The sequence below is a fragment of the Sphaerodactylus townsendi genome, linkage group LG13 (assembly GCF_021028975.2).
Source record: "Sphaerodactylus townsendi isolate TG3544 linkage group LG13, MPM_Stown_v2.3, whole genome shotgun sequence".
Classification (NCBI taxonomy): Eukaryota; Metazoa; Chordata; class Lepidosauria; order Squamata; family Sphaerodactylidae; genus Sphaerodactylus; species Sphaerodactylus townsendi.
Genome location: NC_059437.1, coordinates 344,788 through 370,041, shown reverse-complemented (window position 1 = coordinate 370,041; position 25,254 = coordinate 344,788). Strand labels below are relative to the sequence as shown.

General features: G+C 47.1%; 1 protein-coding gene across 5 annotated transcripts in view; it reads right to left on the bottom strand.

Moving 5' to 3' along the window:
- Positions 1-25,254, bottom strand: part of ARHGEF9 (Cdc42 guanine nucleotide exchange factor 9) — a 268,515-nt gene that overhangs the window by 31,020 nt on the left and 212,241 nt on the right. For all 5 annotated transcript variants that reach the window (XM_048513765.1, XM_048513768.1, XM_048513767.1 and 2 more), the window contains 3 exons: positions 18,160-18,339; positions 10,684-10,916; positions 4,687-4,816 (listed from right to left, as the gene is read on the bottom strand). In XM_048513765.1, the coding sequence (XP_048369722.1) occupies positions 4,687-4,816; positions 10,684-10,916; positions 18,160-18,339 (543 nt within the window). The remainder of the gene's footprint in view (positions 1-4,686; positions 4,817-10,683; positions 10,917-18,159; positions 18,340-25,254) is intronic.

The following is a 25,254-nucleotide window of genomic DNA, read 5'->3' as shown; positions in this document are numbered from 1 at the left end:
GCTTAAAAAAATGGGAAAGCCCCAGGATCGGATGGAATTCCACCGAAATTTCTGAAGGAAAATACAGAGCAGTGGACACAATTCCTTACTGTTTTATTTACTTACTGGCAGTATACCTAATGAGTGTGGGTTGGCCATTATTGTTTCCGTTTTTAAAAAGGGGCAACAAAAATGACCCCCAGAACTATAGGCCAATCAGCCTCCTGAATATTATAGGTACATTATATTTGAGACATCTCCTGGATAAATGTGAACCTTGGCCAGAGCAAGAAGACTTTATCGCCTTAGAACAGGGGTAGGGAACCTGCGGCTCTCCAGATGTTCAGGAACTACAATTCCCATCAGCCCCTGTCAGCGTAATTGATGGGAATTGTAGTTCCTGAACATCTGGAGAGCCGCAGGTTCCCTACCCCTGCCTTAGAACAAGCAGGTTTTAGAGAGCGAAGATGGGCAGCTGGACACTGTTTGATTTTACAGCACTTAATTGAGAAGGCCCAACTTCTTTATATGCTACTTTTATTGGTTTGAAAGCAGCTTTCAATTCAATATCAGGGAAGAAACTCTGGGAAAAATTAGAGGCCTCTAGTATTGACAAAAGGCTATACTTCCTTATTTGATCTTTACACAATCAATCCTCTCTGAGAGGGAGATGCAACCATCAAGGACTCCTCACTGATCAAGTAAAAATCTTTAAGGGAGTCGGGGGTACCTATTAAGGCGGGGGTGCCTATTAGCTCCTACCTGGTTTAATTACTATATCAGTAAAATAGTAAAACATATGACGGCTATTGAATGCCGCCACCCCCCAAAAAGCTTGCTACGTGTTATCTGACAAACTTATTATATGCAGATGATGCCGTGCTCTTACCCAGCACTCCTCTTGGGCTCCGGAGAGCACTAAACAATTCGACAGTTTACTGTGAAAAGGAACATCTTGTATTCAACATTAATAAAACAAAAGTGATGGCCTTTGGTAGATGCCCAAAAAGCCAAGCTGGATAATGAAAGATTAAGCAAGTTAACAAATTCAAATAAACAGCTGGCGTGTGTTGCACAGGCTAATCTAGTTCCCCAGATAAGCCTCCACAGCTCGAGTAGCAGAGCGGAGAATTAAACCGGCTCTCCAGATTAGAATGCACCTGTCTTAACCACTACGCCACTGCTGCATAGTGATTAAGAGTGCTTGGGAGTGGTGGTACGGGGTTCCAGGTCTAACTCTGAGCACAGTATTATGGTGGTTGGGGAGGGGAGGAACTTCAAAGGGGTATAATGTCACAGAGTTTACCCACAAAAGTGGCCATTTTCTCTAGGTGAACTGATCTCTGTCACCTGGAAATCATTTGTAATCTCAGGAGATCTGCAGTCACCGCCTGGAGGTTGGCAACCATGGGAAGGGGGAGGCTCCCAGCAGAAGACAGGGCTAAGAAAACTAGATCCATTTTCTACTGCAGGTGCAGTCATACAAAGTTTGGCAAGATGGAGAACGGGGAAAGGAGTCCAGAGATGTGTTGGTTTTCTTTTCTTTTCTTTTCTTTTCTTTTCTTTTCTTTTCTTTTTTTCTTTCTTTCTTCCCTCCCTCCCTTCCTTTGTTTTCTGGCTCTGTGATCTGTAAACTACTTTGAATAGATGGTTTTTTCTCCTAGCACAGAAAAGCCTTAATTAAATAAAGTGCCTGGTATTGATACTAGAGGCATCCAAACTGTTTTGTCCCAGAGCCACATTGAGATAAGCAGTGTGTGTGTGGTGTGTGTGTGTGTGTGTGTGTGTGTGTGTGGTACCCACCCCCCCAACCACCCACTTAACATTACAGGGGAAAAAGAATTCTGCCTCGAACGGTGCTGGCTCCTTACAGAGTGGGAAAATTAATGCTAAAATGAATCCCCAAGAGGAAGAGTTGGCTGTTGGCCACAGCTGGCTAAGTATGAATGTCTCAAGGTATTAATGGTGGCAGGATGGAAACAGTCATCTCATCGATCCAAGGCAGAGGTCACCTTGGCCTTCCACCCACACATGAACACTGAGCACCTTGGAGCTGATTTGTTCTTAATCTGGGTTTCTTCACAGTCAAGGCAGCCTCACAAATAAGATACATCAGCCAGGGAGCCACATCTGATGATCTTCCACCCCCAGCAACTAACACCAGCAATAATCTATCATCGCCATCAGCCCAGCTGGAGTGGAGGGTCCTTTGCTCTCAAATTACACTGACCTTCATTACTGGCAGCCTAAAAAGTCAATTTGTGCATGTGCAGGCTCTACACTGATAAAGCTGGCTAAAACAAAAAAGGCTGTTTTCTTGTCCTATTCTCCCTTACTTTGGCTTTGCTAGAAAGCAGCAACTTTTTAATCTCCTTTTCCACTGTCATTCCCCAGTCGACAACATTATAGCTCCATAGAGGGCTGCAGAGAAGAACTAGGAAAAAAGTCTCTGTACCTTTTAAGACTCTTGACTCTAGTTTGAAGGAATCTACATCAAGCAATCTATATATATAAAAAGCTAACCGTGCGTTTGTTACTCACGGTTTAACTCGGGAACTGCTGGAGCAGACGCCCTGAAACTTTCAGGGAACGCTGCTCATCTGTCCGAGCGTGTTTTCCATTCCTTGGAAGCCTTCGGGGTGGTAGATCCGATAGGCAGGGGTGGCATCCGGTGTGCATGCACGATTACTCTGAGCCGTTGGAGACAGCCAGAGGCCCACCGCACCAGGAAGGCACGAGTGGAGCGCCGGAAGGAGGAAGAGAGCCAGCCGCCGTGGGAAGACACGGGGGCCCAGGCAATTGGACCCAGTCCCGGTCTCGAGCTAAGTGGCCGGGGGTGGGGGGAGAGAACTGAAAGGTCGGGTGGAAGGAGGAAGCGAGCTGCTCCTCCTCGAGAAACGTGGAGGTAATCTGAGCCACAGCAACACGTGGAGTTGTGGAGTTTATATGGAACGTCCAGGATTAAACAGAGAAGTCTGTTACACACTGTGTCTAGTGAGAATGGAATGTTTAGTGGGGTATATATTGTCCATGTCCCAGGATGGGGAAACAATCAGTAAGTGTTGGGTGGAACTTGTTATGCAAAGATGTGGTTGATGGCATTGTATTGCGGGTGGGGCTTATCAGTCTACATTTTCATGCCCTGCAGCAGTAGTATTGGTGAATGCAAATCCTGTGTTTGGGTGGAGTCCAAGGCTGACCCTGTTTTGTTCCTGAGATGAGGTTAGCCTGGGCCATCTAGGTCAGGGTTATAGAGATTTACTAGTCTATTTTTTTAAAACTAGTAAGCAAACGAATAACCGTTTAAGTCACGCGTGTGCCTGACAGCTGCCTTCTTGTATTTTAGTGGTGACAACCATGATGGAGAGCCAATGGGATTGAAACAGGTGGGGATTTATTCTGTCTTGAGAAAGCACTCTCTGCATCCCATCCTGTGTTTCGTTTCTGCATGGCTCGCAGACTTTTTGAGTTTTTCTACTACTCTATTTAATTCCAAAATGTCATGCCGGCCACTTCGGTTTGGCTCCCAGAAGCAACACAGATTTTTTTTGATGTGTCCATTGAAATTCAAAGGCAGAATCTACACAATTTGCAACTAATTCTGAAATAAGATTAACCTCCACCAACGTGTACCTATTTTGCTTTTCACTGGCATTTTTGGTGACCCTCTTTACCTGCACTGTCTGTTACCTTGTTTGCCCACACTCCTATTCGTTCGAACAGCTGTTGCAACTCGCAGGAATACCCAGCCTATTATATTACAGCGCTCACAAATCCCATACACAGGAGAGCCGATATGCTGGCTAGATTTAACATCGTGCCATCTCCACTACATAGAGGAAGACTTAAAGGTCTTCCAAGCGATAAGAGGTTCTGTACCTGTAGCATAGGACAGCTGGATTCTATCCCACACATTCTCCTGAACTGCTTATTATACCAAGAACTCCGATCCAGCCTGTTATCCCAAGCTATAGACTCTATGATTGATTATACTGAATCAGGTAAAGTAGTTATGCTTTTAAATTGTCAGGATTTTCATTGTTGCCTTATAGTGGCAAAGTTTTTGTCAGAAGTTTGTAAACTGAATGTATGACAAATGTGAAGTTTTTTACTATTCACTTTTTATCTGGAACTATATTATTATACTATCGTGTATATGCCAATAAAGGCTTATTGAATTGAATTGAACTCGCATTAATTTGCAGACAAGTATCCTTGACTGTAACTGACACATTTCATCAAAAATCAACAGGTGACCAGGGCTCAAGTCTGGCAAGGCTTGAAACCTCCCAGAAACAACTACTGATCTTTTGGATATTATCCTACAAAGATGTGGCTGATTCCAGGGCTCAGGCAGAGGTTCTGCCAGCTACGATCCACTGATGGGAGATGCTGGAGAGTGAATCTGGGGTTTGGTAAGAACAATCTCCTCTGCGCAGATCTGCAGAAAAAGAGCTGTGATTCATGAAATACCGAAATAAAATCTGTTTGTCTTTAAGATGCTACTGGAATCCAGCTTTATTCTGCCACAGTAGACTAAGACTGCCTCTGTGCAATTTTACCACTGAAACATGAGGGACATCAGGCAAAAAAAAAAGAAAAAAGAAAAAAAGCAATGCTCATCGCCAAGACAGCACGAGGACTGATCTGACTGGAAGTAGGATATTGAAGAACTGGGGCTGGGGGTTTCCATAGAGTACAACGTACCTCCCAATCCAGGACTGAGGCCTGCCACTGAGCGATCTTGTCAATGTTTTCCAGCCTCCTTTTCCTCTCGTTGATCTGCTGAGTCACATTCCTCATGACTGCGAGGGCGGCAGCAACGTATCTGTAGTCACTGGGGGGGGGGGAGGGAGAGGCAAGCTGTAAGATTACATGGAATATGTCATGGGTGTCATGGCAGGTATGTCGTGCATTCTTTGTACCTCTGACCAGTTGGCGCAAACACAGACTCCCCAGCATCTGTGGCTGACGGGTTCTCCATTTTCACCAGAACGTACTTTGACATGGAATGCCCTGGTCTCATTGAAAGAAAAGGTTTTCCCTCAACACTGGAACACCATTGGCCAACCCCACCCACAAATTCAGATTAATACAGAACATGCGAGTCACACACAGGGCGGTTGTGACAATGGCTGGAAGCATTTATGACCATAATGATGGGGCTTCTCTGATCTCACAGTCAGCCAGATCATTGACAACAGCCCAGTTCCACAAAGGAAAATGTGTGTGTGTGCATTTGTAGGAGGTCTGGATGAAAACAGTTCTCACCGTGAGCCACCTGTCTGTAAATAGGACACGTTGCAGCACGTTGACCAAGATCTTAGCCACCAGGTGGTCTTAAGAAAGCCAGTGCTGCCAAATTACAGCCAATTACAGCCCCATATGTCCCACGTCGGCCTCTGCGCTCAGCAGAGGCCAATTTGATGGAGATCCCCGCCCCCTCCATGATGTGGCTGGCCTCCACTAGGGCCAGGGCTTTCTGACTGCCCTTCAGCCTCTGCCTGGATGGAATGCCTCTGCCCTCCAGCTGTCTGGGCCTACTCGCCCCGGACTTAAATGAGTTTCGCAGGGCCTGTAAGACCGAGCTATTCCGCCGGGCTTTTGGGGAGGCTGGCTGCTGATATACGTGCTCGTTAACAGCCAAGACCCGCTGTTCTCCTCTTAGAGGAGTTTTAGAGGAGTTTTAATGGTTGAACGCCATCTGCATTTTAAATGGTTAAGAAACTTGAGCGCTGCATTTTAACTTGATTACCAATATTTAGCATTGTATTTTGTTTATCCACTTGTTTGTATTCATGTTGTAAACCGCCCTGAGCCCCTCGGGGGAGGGCGGTATAGAAGTGGAACAAATAAATAAATAAAATAAATAAAATTTATGGTGGCCCTGCAGGGTTTTCAAGGTAACAGATTTTCAGAGGTGCTTTGCCATTGCCTGCCTCTGTGTGGCAGGGCTGACATTGCTTCGTTTCCAAGATCAGACTAGATCGGGCTCACCCGGTCCATCCAGCAGTACTTGCTAATCTTAGACTAATCTGCAGCATGTGGGCAACAGCGCTGGCATATCTTACAGAGGTGATCTGAGAATTGTAATATAGACACAATACTTTAATTCTGTTCAAAGTACCTTTGTCTTGCTTTTGTACCATGATTGAAGATGAGCTGCAGCTGCTAACAGTAATCTCTGAAGGTTTTCAGGAGTGGCACAAACCCCTTCCCTTCATATTCATTTTTCAAGTCTACGTTGGAAACTGTTTGCTTCAATGGCCCACATTTTCTCACATCTGCACTCAAGTCAAGAAACTTGGTCTACGGCAGGGTAGGAGTTAGGGAGTTAGAAGATAGCCATGCTGAAGAGTAGAGGACTGATAGGGTGCTTGAGATTCCCTGTAGACATCCTGGAGAGCCGCAGGTTCCCTACCCCTGGTCTCTGAGGGATTTGTGATGGGTCGGTAGACCAGGTGTACTCCGCCCCCATTTTCTCCCACTGAACTACAGATGTGTTTATCTGTCTTTGGCGGGAACTGGGAGGGGAATCCGTAAAAGCAGCTGCTTGTTCGCTGGGAGGCCAGTTCCCGCATTGCTTGTGATTGACTTAGATTGCCAGATCAATAAAGAACTCAAATGTTACTTTTGGCCTGGACTTTGCAAGTTCCTTACACTGCAGAGACCCATCCTGATGTCAAGACCTGCTCTTTCCTGTCTGTACTGTGTCACATTGCTTATGCTAGTGCTGGGCTACCAGATGGAGTGTGCGGGCTTCTGATGTAATGGTGCTCCCAGGCCGCACAACGGGCTTGTTCTTGGGGACTGGCCTTGGAGTGGGGCAAGCTGGTGGGAGCATGCAGAGGGGAGAGGCTGACTGGCAATGGGGTAGCAGGAGGGGGCTATTGCTTCTTTCGCTGGGAGTATTGGTGTGAAAGTTAGTCTTGACAAAAGTCTCTGTGGTGTAATCTGTCTGATACTTTGATCAATAAATCGGTTTTATTTAAAATTGAGTCTGTTTACAGGAAGATCTGAGGGACACAACACCTGCCACGGAGAGCACCCCCGGCAGGAGGGTTAAATTGGGGGTCTCCAAATGCAGGCCCATGGATGTCATGGCACTTGCTGACACCTTACCTGGTGTCCAGGGTCTGCACTGAAGACTGACTGCAGGTGAGCTGCAGAAGCCATCTGGCAACTGGCTCTGCCTTGTGGCCCCATTTCGTGGCTGCACCATCCACGTTGTCAGAATCCCAAAGGGAAACCAGCCAAACTGAAGCCACAAAGGAATGCACTGCATAAGGAGGCCAGTGGTCAGGAGACAGAAGACTCAGTCTGAAACACTGTGTGTTATGTCTTCTGACCGCTGACCTTCTTACGCAGCGCATTCCTTTGTGGCTTCAGTTTGGTGGTCATTGGTGTGGTGGGTTTTTGTTTTGTTTTATTTGGTCGCTTTCCACTACACAGTCCTTTTTGCACTGTGTAGAATTCCAAAAATGCCCAACAAGGTTGGAGACACCCGGGTTAAACGGAAGCAGGCAGCAGCACAGCGACAGAGAATGCGTTGGATTCAGATTCCACTGACAACTTGCAATGGTTTCCTTTTCCCACTGCAGACCCCTTTCATGCCATTCTCCAGGGTCTTCTGTCCCTCAGAAGCAGCATTTTGTGAAGCTCAATGGGGTGAACGTGCCGGGGGTGGGGGGGTGGGGGAGCCAGGCAAGTTCCATTCCGCCACTGGAAAATTTCGTCTGGATCCAACCCTTTTATGCTGCTTGAAAAACAACCTGACCCTGTCTCTCTCAACACTGTAGGAAATTTGGACTAGTTACCCTTGAAAGGTTGACAAAAGAGATGCCTTTTAATCAGTTACTTCTCAAGATGAAACGCCTCTGAGGCTCTGCTTAGGCAGCAGCCTTGTCAGTAGGCTCCCCAGGCACTTCCCAAGACTCTTCCTACTTTATGACCGACCCCCCCCCCTCACCCCGCCCGGCTTTTCTGGCATCTGTTCCTGAATTCCATTTCCCCTTTCCTGTGAAACAGTCCCAGCCATTGTGCTCTTCTAGTTCCCATACCCTCGCGCTGACTAATCACCTGCTCCAGAAACACACATGTTGTTTTGATCTTGGCACGCTGGATGGGACTGCTCCAAACTGGTAACTCCAATCATCCCTGGGCGCTGGGGGGTGGGCACTGGGGCTTACCAAATCCCTTGCTCAAGAAAGCAATTGCCACTCTTCTATTCTCTGTTGCCTGTCCTTGTTACTCAGTGCAAAGGAAGACATTCCCTGGCTCCTGAGCAGGCCAGTCTCTCAAGCGGTGGTCTTTCTGCTGTGGTTTCATAACGGATTAGAATAGCAACTCCAAATGCACAGCTGGTTGGCTGCAGCTGGCAAAGAACGAATCGGCAATGAGAAGCTGATCCGGCAGCCCTGAAGACATCGAGATGAAGCCCAGCCAGATCAGCGGTGCTGTGACAGGTCCGTCTGCAGCCACAGAGGGATTCCAGGAAAGGCCTCTCTGCTCCTGCTACGGATCAAGGCAAAGCTGTGTCTTCTGCTTCCTGGATCTGTGCAAGCATCGTTGCCTTGAGTGAAAATAACCTCCTGTCAGGGCCAGCCAGGACAGTGATCAGTCTCTCGAAAAAGTGATGCTGGAATCAACGTTATTGATTTCCACCTTATGCTCTGCTTTCCATTCCAAGAGACCTTGATGTGTGTCTCAGCGGGGGAGACGGACGGGGCCGCCTGTCACAGTGATGCCACTGGAATGTACGATGAACTCAGGGCTTGCTACTGATGGTGCACTAATGAGATAAACGCACGATGCTGCCGAGCAGAGGCTCTCGCTCCTTTCCTGGCTGCCTCCCCTCCCATAAGGCCTTGCTCCCACAACTCCCAGGACCTCTGACTAAACAGCTTCACAGGAGCGCCATTTTGGAGGGGTGGAGGAGGGGGACCTAACACCCCTGGCTTTGCCTCTACTTCTCCCCTATGCCCCCCTCACTAAATCAACTTTTGTCTCCTATCTGCAGCAAACACATGTTTGGGACTTCTAGATGGGAGAACAGCCTCTTGTAGAGAGGCACAAGCAGAGATGGAGCCAGTGGAGGAATGCCTGGGCTTTGTTTCCAACCTTCATGAGGAGAGTGGGCTGCGAGAAGAGACACGGATGTGAACAAAGGATCTAGGCCAGTGGTGACGAACCTTTGGCACTCCAGATGTTATGGACTACAATTCCCATCAGCCCCTACAATTGGCCATGCTGGCAGGGGCTGATGGGAATTGTAGTCCATAACATCTGGAGTGCCAAAGGTTTGCCACCACAGATCTAGGTCTTGGACAGTAGCTGGTGGGGCACCGTTCATCGCTGCTCGATGCCTTGGCTCAGCCTGAATGGTTGATGTGATGACCAATCGCCCCGTCATCAAAGAAAGGAGTGATGGTTGTGGGCCACAGGTCATCGGCTCTCACAACTGCTGCAACACTGCCCAAAATGTCTTGCCCTCTAGGTCCTGACTTTCAGGCCAGGCTTCCAGGAAGAAAAGCATTCCAGCATTAAGCAATTTAGCATTTTCTTACTACATTTTTGTTAATTACATTTGAAAAGGAATTAACAAATTACATTTTTAACATAAAGCAGCATTACAATAGTTCAAGAAGTTCTTACTCTACTCAGATTATTAAAATGAGATTAATTTTAATCTCGTTTTAAGATTATTAAAATTAATTTTAATCTCAATTTAAGATTATTTAATCTCAATTTAAGATTATTTAATCTCAATTTAAGATTATTAAAATGAGATTAATTTTAATTTTCTTAACCTTGATGCTATTTGAAAGTATGTCATCCATTGAATATTTTCCCTTTTACTTTGATTTCTTGCTAGGATTTGATTTTTCCTTGATTATCAATTATATCCTTGTATATTATGGCACTATTATTCTTTTGGATAGCCACATCACAAAAGGCTTCAATTACAAACATTAAAGGTGAAAATGGCATGTTTCATCTTTTACTGGTTTTATTCATACTTTAAACTGATCTCTTTTTAATACAAACCAAGCCAGCCTCCTGATAATATATCCTGACATTGCAGATCCAAACCATTGCTGAGATTTTTAGTAGAGGAGAGTGAATTCAGACATTCAATGGCGATCGCCTGTAATGTCAGCAGTGGGTATATGACAAAACCAGTCATGGTTGGACTGGCTGTGATATGCATGGCTGGAATGGAGAAATCAACAATGGCCAGTGAGGCAGGAACCCTGGATCTCTGTTCAGTGCAGGAGAATGCATTATTGTCTTGAGCTTCATTGTCAGTTGTGATAATCCTGGACTCTTGCCCTTTCCCACTGATACAGATCAAATACATAAAATAAAATACATTTAAAAGCAAAAATTTAAAATTACTATTTAAGAAGGCTAATAACTTAATCAATTACAATCCTAAAACAAAATGGTTTTCAACTACCTCCTAAAGATCGAAAGTGCGGGGACTAAGTGCACCGGGAGATTGTTCCATAATTGGGGGGGCTGCCACTGAAAAGGCCCTTTCTCGTGTGCCCACCAGGTGAGCTTCTTTGACTGGAGGGACTATCAAGAAGGCCCCTCCCTGGGATCTGAGCTCCTGGGCAGGAATGTTTGGGAGAAGACCTTGAGCTGTTTGTGAGAATGCCTGCCCCACGTGCAAGCAGCCACCCCCTAATGCCCAAGTACCTGTGATCCTGGGCAGTGTACTTCAGCAGTTCTCCCAGTTGCAAGGGGTATTTGCAGATCTTCTGCACAGGGGTCAGAAGGAACCCGTCGATGGCGATGTCGATCATCTGCTGCAAGAGCCGACAGGCTTCGAAGAAGTGCTGGTACCGGCCATCCTTCATCAGCTTGGAGAGCTCCATGCATGCATCCAGGTGGTTGTTACAGTACTCAGAATAGATCCAGAAGCCGTCTTGCTGCAAGAGGGTGAGACAAGAGGTGAAGGGAGAGAAAGAGTGCCTGAGACACGAGCCACCGGCCGTCTGCTTAGTGCTGCCAGCTCTGGCTTGGGAAGTGGAGACCGGGCAGGGCACAGTTTAGGAGGGGGAGGGCCTTTGGTGGGGTACAGGGCCATGGAATTCACCCTCCAAAGCAGACATTTCACCCAGGGGAACTGCAATTTGTTGCTCGGAGATGAAGTGTAATGAGAGGAGATTTCCAGACCTTACCCAGAGGTTGGCAACCCCACGTCAGCTGTCCAGCCCTGCAGCACCACAAAGAAACCAAACAGCTGCCTCTGAGCAGGGGGCTGCCCCTGAAAACAGTTTGGAAGCATCAACTGCTCTACAATGCAGCATCGAGGCTGTTGGTGGAGGAATACAAAGACATGCTCTAGCAGCTCCAAGGAGGGAATGTGGCTCAGTGGTCGAACAACTGATTGGCACGCAAAAGGTCCCAGGTTCAAACCCCATCGTTTGCAGTAAGATAGAAAATGGGAGATTTAAACCTGAGGCACTGGAGAGCAGCTGTAGCCTGAGTGGATGATACCGACTCTGAAAGGCCCGGGTCTGCTTCGCTTTAAGAACATAAGAACTAGCCTGCTGGATCAGACCAGAGTCCATCTAGTCCAGCACTCTGCTACTCGCAGTGGCCCACCAGGTGCCTTTGGGAGCTCATGTGCAGGATGTGAAAGCAATGGCCTTCTGCTGCTGCTGCTCCTGAGCACCTGGTCTGTTAAGGCATTTGCAATCTGAAATCAAGGAGGATCAAGATTGGTAGCTTTGGGTGTTCCGCATGTTGGTCCTGGACTCAGTTCACAGGGACGGAAGAAACGCCTCCCATTCTGCCCAGCCCATCAGTTAGGATACATATAATTATTTATTGTTTTAATGGTCAGACTGTATTATGTGATCTTGGGCACCTCAAGTAGGTTTCAAGAGATGGCATAAAATTTGTCTAAATATAAAGTAATGGAGGCTCCCTTAAAGTGCCCATCTTCCAGGGATAGGACCAATCTGATACTTTAAATAAGTTAGAGGACACAAATCACATTTTGTGGTAGCAAATTCCATCACTGCCTGCTTCTGGGTGAAGAAGAACCATTTCACTTGGGAAATTCCAAGTATTTCTGCCAGCCCTGAACAGATCAAAGCATGTAAGCAATCAAAACAAGGTAGTTGCCTCCACAATTTCTTATTTTACAACATGATTCACAACTGTAGCATGTTTCCTACAATTTGGTAGCAATGCTTACTGTGGTTATATACTGCGATGTGCTGTTTTAGCGATGCACAGAATGGTATGGGCAGAGTGGCAAAACACACCAAAAAAATCTGCATGCATGTATATATACAATCACTTTGGTGGTTTATCAATACACACAAGCTTACTGCTAGCCCAAACAGGAAAAAGATGGAACTGAACAGGAGTAAATGACCCTTGTGTTCAATTCCAATATAATTTTAGAATTTCTCCATGCTAAACTGGAACCAAAGTGTGGAACGCAGTAAAAGAATGGGGGCTAGGTAGTTGAGCCTAATGTTGGGTAACATGGACAGAGTATGAGTTTGATCTTGTGTATAAGATGGGACCTTTGGGCAAGTTAAAGGCCCTTGGAGACTGACAGGATGGAGAGAAACAGTGAATTGAGTCCTTTCCCCAATCCCCAACCCTACTTCCTTACACCTCTACCCTAGAAGCTGCAGTAATGGAAATGGGATGGGGGAAATGGGCCAGTTCAACCCAGTAATAACCCGGAGAAAAAAATGTGGGGCAGAGAAAAATGCAACAGGCTGATACATCTTTTCCTTAATTCTTCCCAGGTGTCCATTATCAAGCATCATATTCATCCTTCCAGAGGGTAACCATATTGGTTTGCAGTCAAACAACTAGATTTCAGTCCAGCAGCAACTTAGACCACCAAGATTTTAGGGGATATGAGTTCTCAACTGTCAGTGCTCTTTTGTTTCGGACGAAGGGAGCTTTGACTCCCAGAAGCTTACGCTCTTGTTCGGCTGCTGGACTTGAATCATCATGACAGAAGCTCACGTAAAGTTCCCAGTTGATTCTCATCCGGGCAGAGTTCAGCCCCATCATGCCCTCTGAGCTTCACCACCAGAGTCCCATGTGTATTTTCCAGGCACTCTAAATGGCAGATGCTCAGCTGGAAAAGTGGACAATAGGAGGGCTATCAGGCTCCATTCCTGTTCATTTCTTTTGCATTTTAAAAAGACTGCCCATCACCGCAGCCTGAGCTATTCTGAGGCAGGGAAGAGAACGGCTGTTACAGCCTCATCCTCAAACAGAGGAGCACAAAACCGCAGGGAGCAGCAAATCTGAAGGTACTCGGGGAGAAGCTGCTGCCAGCAGCCTTAACAGCGTCCTGCTGAAGTTTCATTAGCATCCACCATGTGATTCTCTAATAGCATCTGAAGTGTTGCTGGTGTGAAATGTAGCTCAGCCAAGGAGCAATTGAATGTAATGTAGTTATGCATTAAAGGAGCCAGCATCCTAGATAGCAGTTTCCTCTTACATAAGTGCCAAGATAGTATTTTATTCTCCCTCCAGGCCAAGCTAAAAAAGCCGAGGCTGCCTGATTTTCTTGGCACCTCCTGACGTATTTACAACGCTGCCCAATTCATCAGCTCCAGCATCGTGGGGCTTATGTAACAGGCAAAGAGGGTTAGGCTGATCTTGAATGCTGTATATCAATGCCCAGCCAGTGGCACAACTGGTCACTGCGATGCCCAAGGGCAGGCTTGCAATTGAATGTGCGCTGGTGAGCCAGCCCCCCCCCCCCCCCCCTCTTACAGCAGGGGCAGGGTGCCTCTCCCAGCCTGCTCAGGAAAAAGATGACCCTGACAGAAGTGATGGGCCACAGTCACTGGGGCAGGGGTGGAAATGGGCTGACCAGTTAGACAAGTCAAAGACCCACGGCTGGAAACATGAAGAGGAAGTGAAGAAGAGTGTGTGTGAGCATGGAGTGCAGGAAAGGAGCAGCCATTGCCTGCCCTCACTCTACATAGTTCCCTAATCCCCGTGCTATTCTTCCAGCTGAAAAATCTATGAGCTTCTTACAAGTCAAGCTTAGTGAGGTGATAGGACTCTGGAGAGCCCGCGTGGTGTAGTGGTTAATGTCAGGACCATGCCTGTCAGTATCTTGATGTCTTGCTGTGTGTGATTTGCAATTGTGTTCCTGTTTCCCTCTTCCTAGCAATATCCTGTTAGCAATTTCCTGGCGCCAGCCCATCTTCAAAGAGGTGTGAAAGGTTACCAGGTCCTTCGTAGCTTTGTAGTAGAAACTGTAATGGACATTTGGTGTGGGGCGAAACAGGGGGATTAAAGGATATAAGTCCTGGATCTGAGCTCTCTAGCTCAGATCCTGCTTTACACTGTTACTCTTTGCATCACCTGGAATAAACTGCTTCTGGACTTTCCTACGGTCTCTGTTATTTCCACATTCGAGAGTCTGACAGTTAAGACCAGAGGACTCTAATCTGGAGAACTGCATTTGATTCTCTGCTCCTCCACATGAAGCCTGCTGGGTGACCCTGAGCCAGTCAGTCTCTCAGCCCATGCAGAGGCAGGCATTGGCACCTCACTTCCAAACACGTCTTGCCTTGAAAACTTGACGGTGTGTGACAGCACACACAGAAAAGGGCCTTCAGACCAGTAGGCTGCTATTCTCAGGTGAGCTGCAGAGTCACTTCTGTTGGGCTGCAAAGCCTTACTGAACTGCCATTGTTATTCTGAGGGGCTCTTTTTGAAAGGACTTCTGGGCAAGAGACCACAGGCCCCATGACTCCTGTGTAATGAGAAGAGCAGCAGGACAGCAAGGAGAGGTCACTTGGAGGGGACAGGATTCCTCCGTGGGTAATGGTCGTATTTTCTGTCAGCCCCCACTGTTTGGGTCTGTTGCCCACAGTCCTGACCTTGACACCAGTAAGGCCATACTTCTAGCTTCCACTCTGCTTGTCACATGACTCTGACATCATTCGACGTCTTGCAGCTGAGCTGCCGTGTCCACTGTACTCTGTTCTGCATCAAACAACACATGGGAGGTCTATTTGGGAATTCACCCACAAATGCAATGCCCCCTGCGTGTATCATCTGGGGATGTGCTCGGCTTGACTCTTCTCCCAGATGTACAAGTTCAATACATTGAGAGCGCTGTTCAAAACAGATTCTGCAGAGCCCCACACGAGACAGTCCAACACCTGCAATCCAAAGTTTCCTTGACTAGCTTCTAATCTTCTTCTCTGCAATATGTGGCTCAACTAAGATGCTTGTGTTTCAGCTAAGTTATCAAGGTTCAAACTAGATTAAATACTGGGAAATCCAAGAAGGCACACAAAGGCCATTTCTCCACTGAGAAATTAAAGCTGGATACAACCAAGTTTCAAAAGAAACAGCATCTTTTCCTTGTGGTTTCTCCCTCCCCACTGCAGCGCGGGTCTAGAGAAGACCTCGATGTCTGTTGCGGTTTCGAGCAATGCAGCACTCCCCATGATCATCTGCTCAGCGGCTCTGTTCTTCCTCATCCTGACTGGCTGTTGCGCTGTGTTGGGGCGGGAATTTTTTTAAACTTTTGTTGCACAGCTACGTCACCACGCACATGCGTAGATAGAATGTCCCTGCCTATGCAGGAAGCAGCTTTCTTTTGATTGGCTATTGTGCTGGAGTGGGAATGGTAGCTGTTTTTCACGCTAAACTTCGTTTATGAGCAGCTTTGACTTTTTTGGCACTCTTTTCCCACGCAGCTGCGCCTGCACGAAAGTCTAATTTTAGTTTACAGTTGGCACAGAAATCACATTCCATGCAGTGATGTGTCAACATAGCGGCCACCGGAATGAAACAAAAAAAGGGCTGCGTGCGCATCGCCCACTGCGCTCTGATTGGCTGGAAGGCTCCACGTCACTCCCTACGGTGGGAAAATAAACCTAGATTCTGTCCCCTGATCCTCCCCACCAATCCTCGGCGCCTGTTTTTTTTAAAAGGTGCACTTCCATGCAGGTTCTTAAAAAACACATGATAAGGGGGAGAGCGAGCACCGGAACTGGGATGAATCTGTGTTTGGCAGTGAAGCAGTGGGGAGTTCTTGCTGAAACCTTGATATTTTGCATGAGCATCACGCAATTAATTGACCATGGGGAATCGGCCAAAGAAACTAAGAGGGTGAAACCTGGCAAAAGTGGAAGGTTTTGGATGGTTCCATACATCTGTTTTGAGGGTGGTGGTTAGGGTGAAGAACCCGCGGCTGATGTGGCATCTCAAGCACAGCCCCAAAGGAAAGAAAGCTACTGAAATATGCAGCCCAACTGCCCTACCTCTGCCAGCCATTCACATTTGCGGTTCCTTCTTGAGTGAAAAAATCCATTCTCAGCTGAGATTACTGTGAAAAGTCCGCCCACCTGTCCACAGTTAGAGAGGCCGTTCATTTACTGTTCTAGTCACGATGGCTCATCTTCCGCATGGCTCTGAAAGTACTTGGCTGTTGTTTTTGCTAAATCACACCATGCGGATGCAAGATAGCCCTGACAGGAATCTGACTTGGTTTATGCCAACGTGAGAGCTAGAGGAAGCTCCCTCACTAACTGCAAGGGCTCTGAGAGCCCCCAAAGGCCATCCAGTCCAACCCATGCCATGCAGGAATACACAATCAAAGCACTCTTGACAGTTGGCCATCCAACCTCTGTTTAAAAACCTCCAAAAGTATTGGAGGTATCTGTCAGGTATGGCATCCTACAGCCCAGGCTGGCAATCCACAGCCTTGATTATTTCAGGTTCCGTTTTCTAACTGTAACAATCAAGTAACCATTCAACACGTTCTCTCATACAAAAAACCCACATGGACCTTTTCCTTATCTGAGTTTCCTGGCTGGCAGTGATGAGTCTGTGTATGTAAGGACAGAGTCATGAATCACTAAAGATGGGGGAAATGGATGTGAAGGAAGCAGAAAGGTTTGGGGGCAGAGAAAGCAAGAAGTCGCTCAGTTTGGAGCACCAAACTTGAGAACCACATCTTCAACATTTTGGCCCCCAAAAGCTGCTTTTCATATTCTTTTTGAGAGAGCAACAGTGCAGTCCAGAGTAGAGTGAACATCCTCCTAAGTCCATTGATGTCAATGGGCTTAGACGGGCATAACTCTGCTTAGGACTGCACTCCAAGAACTGAAAAGTCATAGATGGCTTGTCAGAAAGGATTCCCCTGATTGCACAGGAGTCAAGGGCAGAAGAACAACGCTTTCCCTGCGCCCACAGTTCTCCTTCACACCACCCACCATGGGCTCATTTCCTGATAACTGAAATGTCCAGCACTGAGTTGCATGCAGCTATATGTGAATGCCCCAGTGCTTCATAGCAGTCTTTCCTGCCTGGAGTTTTAACATAATTTCCTGCCCGCTGGTAACATAATTCCAACATGCATGCAAGAGTGTGAGCACGACTTCCCCCTTCTGCAATCTCGTGACACCTGTAAGGGCTGCTTCTTGCTCTTCATTCAGGCTGAGGAAAGTTATCAGAGTTGGCCAAACTCACTTCATGACTTAAAGAAAAGGATTTTGTTACATTTCTGGACAACTGGAAACCCTTGATAGATTATTTAGGCAAAACAGAAAAAAAGGATTAGCAGGTTTGAAGGTTAGTGGATTGTTAAAGTGAGATCTAAGAGAAAAGTGTGATGTTTATAATTTTTAATTGTTAATTTTATTTTATTTTTAGCATTCATCCTTACAGTAAATGTTTTTGGGGGGCTGGTTTTTCTCTGCATGACAAGTCCCGCTGTAACAACTAGAAGGGGCTGGATCCAGAGCACAGAAACCCCATGGTAGATTTAGAACAGGGGTAGGGAACCTTTAACACTCAAAGAGCCATTTGGACCCCGGCATCATGGCTCACCCACCCTGGGGGACGGAGGGGGAGGGGGCTCATCACCTGGTTGTGGCCCACCCATCCTGGTGGGAGGGGTGGGGGCTTGAGGCAGAAACTGTTCAGGCTCCTAAAAGAAGCCTTCTCTTGGCCTCTTTCTAGAGCAAAAAAGCCATCAGTGAGCTGAACACCTTTTAATTTTTGACCTGCACACACCTACCCATTTCTGTTCTATGGGTCATAACAGGGAACATGTTTGCTTTCACTCAAATCACACTGTGCTACAAAAAAAGAATGAAGAAAATGGGATCGGGCAGGTCCATTTTACCCCTCACCCCCCCCAGAAGGACTTACATGCTCCAGGAAACACGGCCCAATTTCACTGAGATGGGGGTCCTCGTTGTTGTACTGTTTCTCCAAATCTCTTACAAAGCCCATCTGAAACCTGTAGATGTCCTCAATGTTGCCAAAGATGACCTTCAACTGTTCATCACTGAACATGTCCCTTCTCTTCCGACACTGCTTCAAATAGCCCTGAAAAAGAGACAGAGAGAGAAGAGGGCAATGGTGGAAACAGTATGTGAACACAGTTCAGTAGATGCTTAACAGAAAGCAGAAATGTCTGGACTTTTAGGGTTTGTTGGTTTGTTTTAGAAACATACACCTGCCCTTCTCTGTCTTCCGCTGGTTTTGCCTATTCCATGCTGTCCTACAAAGCTATTTTCATATAAAGCTCAGTCCTCGCTGCCTGGCCTATGGCTTCCAGAGCCCTTCGGGGGTTGGGCGGTATATAAGTTTGAAAAATAAATAAAATAAATAAATAAAGCCTGCTCAATGCACACCTCCAGGGAGTTAAAAGTCAGTCAGGGTGGGGCAAGCTCCTCTCATCTCTTCTGAGGACCACCTTGTGGCCCCATGTGAGGATGTAACTCCTTCCCTCATGGCTGGCAGGACTGAGGGGACAGCCCACTGGGAAGGCTGGAAGGAGCTGCTGGTGCGGAATTGTTGCTTATCTGCTAAAGCCAAGCTTTTCCAGAAGTTGCTTCCAAGGCTGATAAGACTCCCCTCTTGCCAATCTGGTGGGAATTGACAGTGCTTGGGTGAGGAGATGAGGCAGGTATTAATGAGATGAATCTGAACAGTAAACAGAAGTCCTTTGTGGAAGAGATGGAAGACACAGGGAGAGACACAGAGGGAATTCCATTCCTCTGCATTCCATTGCTAATACCAGGCTAGGCACCTCTGCTACCTAGAAACGCACCTGTGGATCAGCGTGGTGTAGTGATTAAGAGCAGTAGACTCTAATCTGGAGAACTAGGTTTGATTCCCCGCTCCTCCACATGAGTTGCAGACTCTAATCTGGAGAACTGGGTGTGTTTCCCCACTCCTGCACATGAAGCATGCTGGGACCCTGGAGAAAGTTCAAGCCAAATTTCTAGGGTCTCTCTTGCAACTGCCCAATTGTATATCTAATGCCTGGATTAGATTAGAAGCTGAGATGGTCAAGGAAGATGCCATAATCAAAACAACTTCAATGAACGGATGGCTCACAGCTCCCCTCAATCCCCATGGTCTGTTTCCTGCAATACTGCAGGATAATTTCCAATCAAGTTGGCATAGTGCAGTTATAAGAACCGTCCAGCAAATAGGACTTCCCTCCCAATGCCCTTTTCATCTAGGGAGATTGTCAGACAAAGAGTTTATAATATAGAGAGACAATCTGATTTAAATCTTACTCCAGAATATCTGGCTCTTGAATCCCTTAGATCCTAGGTGGAACCAGCCTCTTATCTATTTTTCCTAGAGAATAAAAATCACAGGAGGATGTTTTCATTTGTTATAGTAACACCCTGCCCTCCGCTTTCTTAGAGGGCAAATTCAAGAAAGTCCCCTTTGAACAGAGGCTCTGTGGTTGCCCCGTGGAGAAGTGGATTCCCTTGAACACAAGTTGCTTAAGGCCCCTCTATATGATAAGCTTAGAGTCGAAATCTTGGGGCCTAACTTGACTGAATGGGCTGGAGAAGATAATAAATGGAAATTGTTAAAATTTGGAATTTGCCCTTTTATAAATTATTGTATTACTGGTTGTTAACCATAAATAAACATTCCATTTGAAACCTGCTAGGGTTCAGCGTGTCGGTGAGGTTTCCAAGGCAAGAGATGTTCGGAGGTAGTTTGCCATTGCCTGCCTCCATGTCATGACTTTGGTATTCCTTGGAGGTCTCCCATCTGAATACTACCCAGAGTCAGGCTGAGAATGGGTGACGGGCCCACTTTTTCCCAGGTTGTAGTCTGAAACCTTAACCACTAGACCATGAGGTTTCAGGCAGCGCCATTCTCGGCTTGGCATCTCACACATCCACATCAAGGCCACAGCTGGCCAGGCCATTATCATCACTTGAGGCCAAGGAGGTCTCCCTCGCTTGCAATGTAACTAGTCAAAAGAGATTAACCCATCTCTGTTACCTGCCTTCCTCCGAAGGAGGGAACCGCCTGTCCCAAAACAATGCTTCTGTTCACACCGTCCTTTATTATGCCGATATTATGGGAATGAGAGGGTGGGGGGACTATGAGTTCAGCTGTGTTGCAACTTACAGGTATATACCAGAGGTCAGCAAGCCGAACGTCAGTGTCGGCTATCTGAACCTCGGGCTGACATGGCTCCAATAAAGCTCTTGAAATGTTCCTGAGTCTTTGGCTACCAATCTTGATCCTCTTTGATCTGAGATTGCAAATGCCTTAACAGACCAGGTGCTCAGGAGCAGCAGCAGCAGCAGAAGGCCATTGCTTTCACCTCCTGCACGTGAGCTCCCAAAGGCACCTGGTGGGCCACTGCGAGTAGCAGAGCTGGACTAGATGGACTCTGGTCTGATCCAGCTGGCTTGTTCTTATGTTCTTATTGACTGGAATACCAGCTTGTTGACTGGAATACCAGGCCCTACCGACGGCCTTATATTTCCAGAAATAAGAAAAAGGAATAGTGATTTAGCTCTTTCATTCTTTTTACAATAAAAAATTAAAACACAGGAAAAAGCCTGAATTCTCAGGAGGGGATGAAGACCGGTCCCTGCTGGGGCTACTGTCGCACTGCTGGGCTCTTAGAGACGAGGTCCACGGGAGGCTTGTCGATTGACTGATTCAACATTTATTTTTTCAACCTCTGTACCAAATGTTAAGCCCTGATCTGGGTGGTCCGGGCTAATCTGACCTCATCTGATTTTGGAAGCTAAGTAGAGTCGGCCCTGGTTAGGTACGTGGGTGGGAGACCACCAAGGCAGTCCAGAGTCACGACACAGAAGCAGGCACTGCAGCCAGCCTGTTCACCCCTGCCTGGGACAGATCCTCCCTGTTGGTTTGCCTGCCTGCTAGCCAAGAAGACCACCTGGTGAGCTGCCGCCTGCTGCCCATGGGAAGGAGTGAGAGTCCTTCCCCACCCACCCCATTGGAAACACCTGCAAGGGGGGGGGGGTCTGGCAGCTACAACAGGAGTTCCACCAGCAGCCCAAGGCAGCTGACTTGGGCAGCGGCCGAAGGGGCACCACCCGTTCAGGGACTGTCTGGGGAGGGTTGATGGAGCAGACTCTATGCTAGTTCACTGTATTTTAGTTTTTGTAGTTGTGGGAACTGTGATTTGGGGGTTAGCTGATATAATTGGTTATTGTTTATAGTATATCATTGTGATGCATTATTATGCTGTTATTGATTTATTGTTGTTGCTGTTTATTATGCTGTTATTATTATGCTGTTGATTATGATTTATTGTTGTTGCTGTTTATTGTTTGTTCACTACTGTTGTTTGCCGCCTTGAGCCCTCCGGGGGAGGGCGGGATATAAATTAAATGTGAAATGAAATGAAATGAAATGTGAAGCCACCTCTGTTCACCTCTTGCCATGAAGATCCTAGGGGACTGCCGTAAGTTGGCTGCACTTTGACAGCACTTTACACACACACCAATGTTTGAAGGGCCAAACACACACTGCAGAGCTTCCAATGATCAGATGATGCATCAGCATCCTAAGCACGAGGCTTTCCTAAAATAAACAGGGAAACTGTAACCCAGGAAGCATTCAACAGTTATGTCAGGTTAATCTATCTTTTCAGATTTTATATTTTTTATCAACATTTGTGAATTTAGTTTGCCCTTACACCAAGGGAGCTTTTGGCACAAATTTATAAAACAAAGTGGTATTAAGGGATCTGAATTTATACCCTACCTTCCTCCCTCCCTCCCTCCCAAAGCAGATTGCATCCTTCATTCTCTGTTTAATCTTCAGAACAACCCTGTGAGGTAGGTTAGGCTGAGAGTTATTGACCAGCCCAAGGTTACCCAGCTAGCTTCCACAGCAGAATGAGGATTTTGAACGTGGGTCTCCCAGATCCTAATCTGACAATCTAACCACTATACCACACTGACGCTAGGGAAAAGGAACTCAAAATAATCTGTCCCTGGTAAGCAGGGACAACTGGAGCACAGGCGCTTTGCTCCAGTAGGAAAAAAGTCTCCATTTAACTGCTTGGCACTCTCATTCCTTTCTGTGAACTGCTTTGGGGTCCATTTGGTGCTGAGAAGTAGCAAATGACCCCTGACCAGTGTCTTGGCTCACAGAGAGGAAGCACAACTGCATCACTGGGTGTTTGCAGCCTCCACAGACAATCATAAACCAGTCAAGTGTTCTCTGGACAGCATCCATATTAGGGGATGCTGCTGCATTCCAGTAGAGTGGATTTGGGGAATAGATAGTACAGCTCCCCTGGCACAGACAAGTATCCCAAGCCCCACTTCTGTACCATTCTCTCTCTCTCTCTCTCTCTCTCTCTCTCTCTCTCTCTCTCTCTCTGCAGCTGGTGGCTGTACGAGCTTGTCATAGCTTCAAGAATGGCCGTGTGTTCCTGAATACTTACTGCCCTTGAAAGCAAAGAGCACCATATGCACTGGGTGGGTAAGCACAAAACCCAATGGAACTAAAGGGACAGGTTTTGTACATTCCTATTCACCCCATATAATGACTGGGGTGGGGGAGGAATGTGTGACCTTCTTCCTTCTTCCTCTTCCTATTGGACTGCAGATGGAAAACTGGCTGGTGTGAAAATGCTGCCACGTGGGAGATTGCTGGAATGCTAAAAATAGATGGGAGGAAGATTTAAACTTTAAGGCAGTCATGTTCAGCACCGATCTGCCAAATTCAGTTATTTTCTGCTGCATTCGTTTTCTGCTGTGAGTGCATCTGAGGCATCCAGAAACACATAAATTGTGGTCTATCAAAGCCTATCTTAGAATCATGGTATGGAAATGCAAAGCTGGAGAAATTTCAGAATTTCCTCACAAAAATGATGCTCGGTCCATCCACAAGCTTGAGACTGTGAGATCAAATTCATGGTGTGGCCAAAATGGGGATGTGCAGTTGGCATTTACACACTTCCTTCTTAAGCAGGCAAAATTTTGCAACTGGGAATCTTTCCATAGGTCTGTTAGAGAAGGTAACATCAGGTGACCAAGAGTGACACACAGGAAGCAGGGGGAGGGGGGAGGAACATGTACCAAGGAGAAGCTGTGGCAGCTTGGATTCCACATGGCACAAACAGCGGCGGAGTCAGGCACTTGTGGACAGGAACAGCAGGCACAACGGGACTAGCTATGGCGAGGGTCCTCAACCTTTTGTTGAGCCTGCAGGCACTTCTGGAGGGGATGGTTTCTCAAGTTATTGGGGGGTAGAGCAGGGATTAAGCTCTGCCCACCATCCAGAAAGTGACAGTCAATCAGAGAGAGCGAACCAGGTCTTAGAGCAGTATCTAAGATGTTACATCAACTACCATTAGGACATCTATACCAGTGGTGAGATTCAAATTATTTAGCAACCGGTTCCAGTAGTGGGATTCAAATAATTTAACAACTGGTTGTTTGCAAGCACCATTTTAACAACCGGTTCTGTCAAAGTGGTGCAAACCTGCCGAATCCCACCACTGATCTGGACCAACCTTCTTCCATTTGCTGAATGTGCTCACAATAATGCTGTCCATCAGAGTACTGGTCAATCTCCTTTTAAAGTAGTTTAAGGACAGGAGGGGAAGCTGCAGCCTTCCGTGGAGGGGGACAGGGAGGGCCCAAAAGACTTGAGTGTCCGTTGGGAAATATCCAGCAGTCTTGGCCCCATATCCACAAAGTCTTGTGTAAAGCTAAGGAGATTTATAAGTTCCAGGTTGACAAGAAACACAAGGATGTACATTTCCAGGTGGGGGACTTGGTGCTCATCTCCACTAAGAATCTGCTTTGCACCCAAGCCAGCCACATCGGTATTTGGGACCTTTCAAAATTGTGCATGCCTTAACTGAGCTAATGGTGGAGGTGAATTTGCCTAAGATTTATAGAAGAGTGCACCCTGCGTTTCGTTCCAGCCACCTGAAAAGGACACCTCCTGCCCACCTGTGGCATCCATAAGTGGAAGCCCCAACTCCCCTTCTTATTGATCGCCAGGAGCACCATGAAGTTATCCATCTTTTGGTCTTTTGCTTATATCACAGCCGCCTGCAGTATCTGGTTGCTTGGAAACACTTCGCTGCTGGGAAGAATTAGTGGGTTAAGAAGAAGGAGAGTTTGGATTTATATCCCCCCTTTCTCTCCTATAGGAGACTCAAAGGGGCTGACAATCTCCTTGCCCTTCCCCCTTGTGAGGTGGGTGGGGCTGAGAGAGCTCCGAAGAGCTGTGACTAGCCCAAGGTCACCCAGCTGGCGCGTGTGGGAGTGTACAGGCTAATCTGAATTCCCCAGATAAGCCTCCACAGCTCAGGCGGCAGAGCGGAGAATCAAACCCGGTTCCTCCAGATTAGATACATGAGCTCTTAACCTCCTACGCCACAGAGTTCCACTGTAAATATTAGTGGATTGGAGTTCCACTGTAAATATCCCCACCCTTTTGGGGGGCAAGGCAGGGTTGCCTTAAGGGGGGCAGAATGTCATGATCTGCCCAGTTCTGGTTTGACCCTGCCATGTCCCCCAGCAGGAACATGGGATCCTCTTTCCCCCCTCCCTCCCTCCCTCCCTCCCTCCCTCCTGTCTGCTTTTGTTTTAGTTTCATTTCCCAAGCAAAGTCTAAGGTGCTTGTTAGACACTTGCAAGCTGCCATCCTCCACATCCCTGGGGAGTGTGGGCTGTTTTGCCCTAAGTGAAGGCTGTGCTGTCTCTGGACCGTGGGACTGGGGTGTGGGGGGGTGGCCCACCCCCGGGAACTGGTGTTCAGGGTGTTGTTATGTGACGTGGAAGGGCATGGCCAGGGGTATAATGGAAGGTGTAGTTCTGGCAATAGAAGTCTAAATGCTTCTGAATACAGAGTCTTGTTTTTGAACAGTCCAGGGACACGGCATCAAGTGTGCTGAAGAAGAAAGTCACTGCGGCCCCTCAGCTCTTCAGCCCTGAGACACGAGAGCAATCTGGTTTCACAGTCCCATTTAAG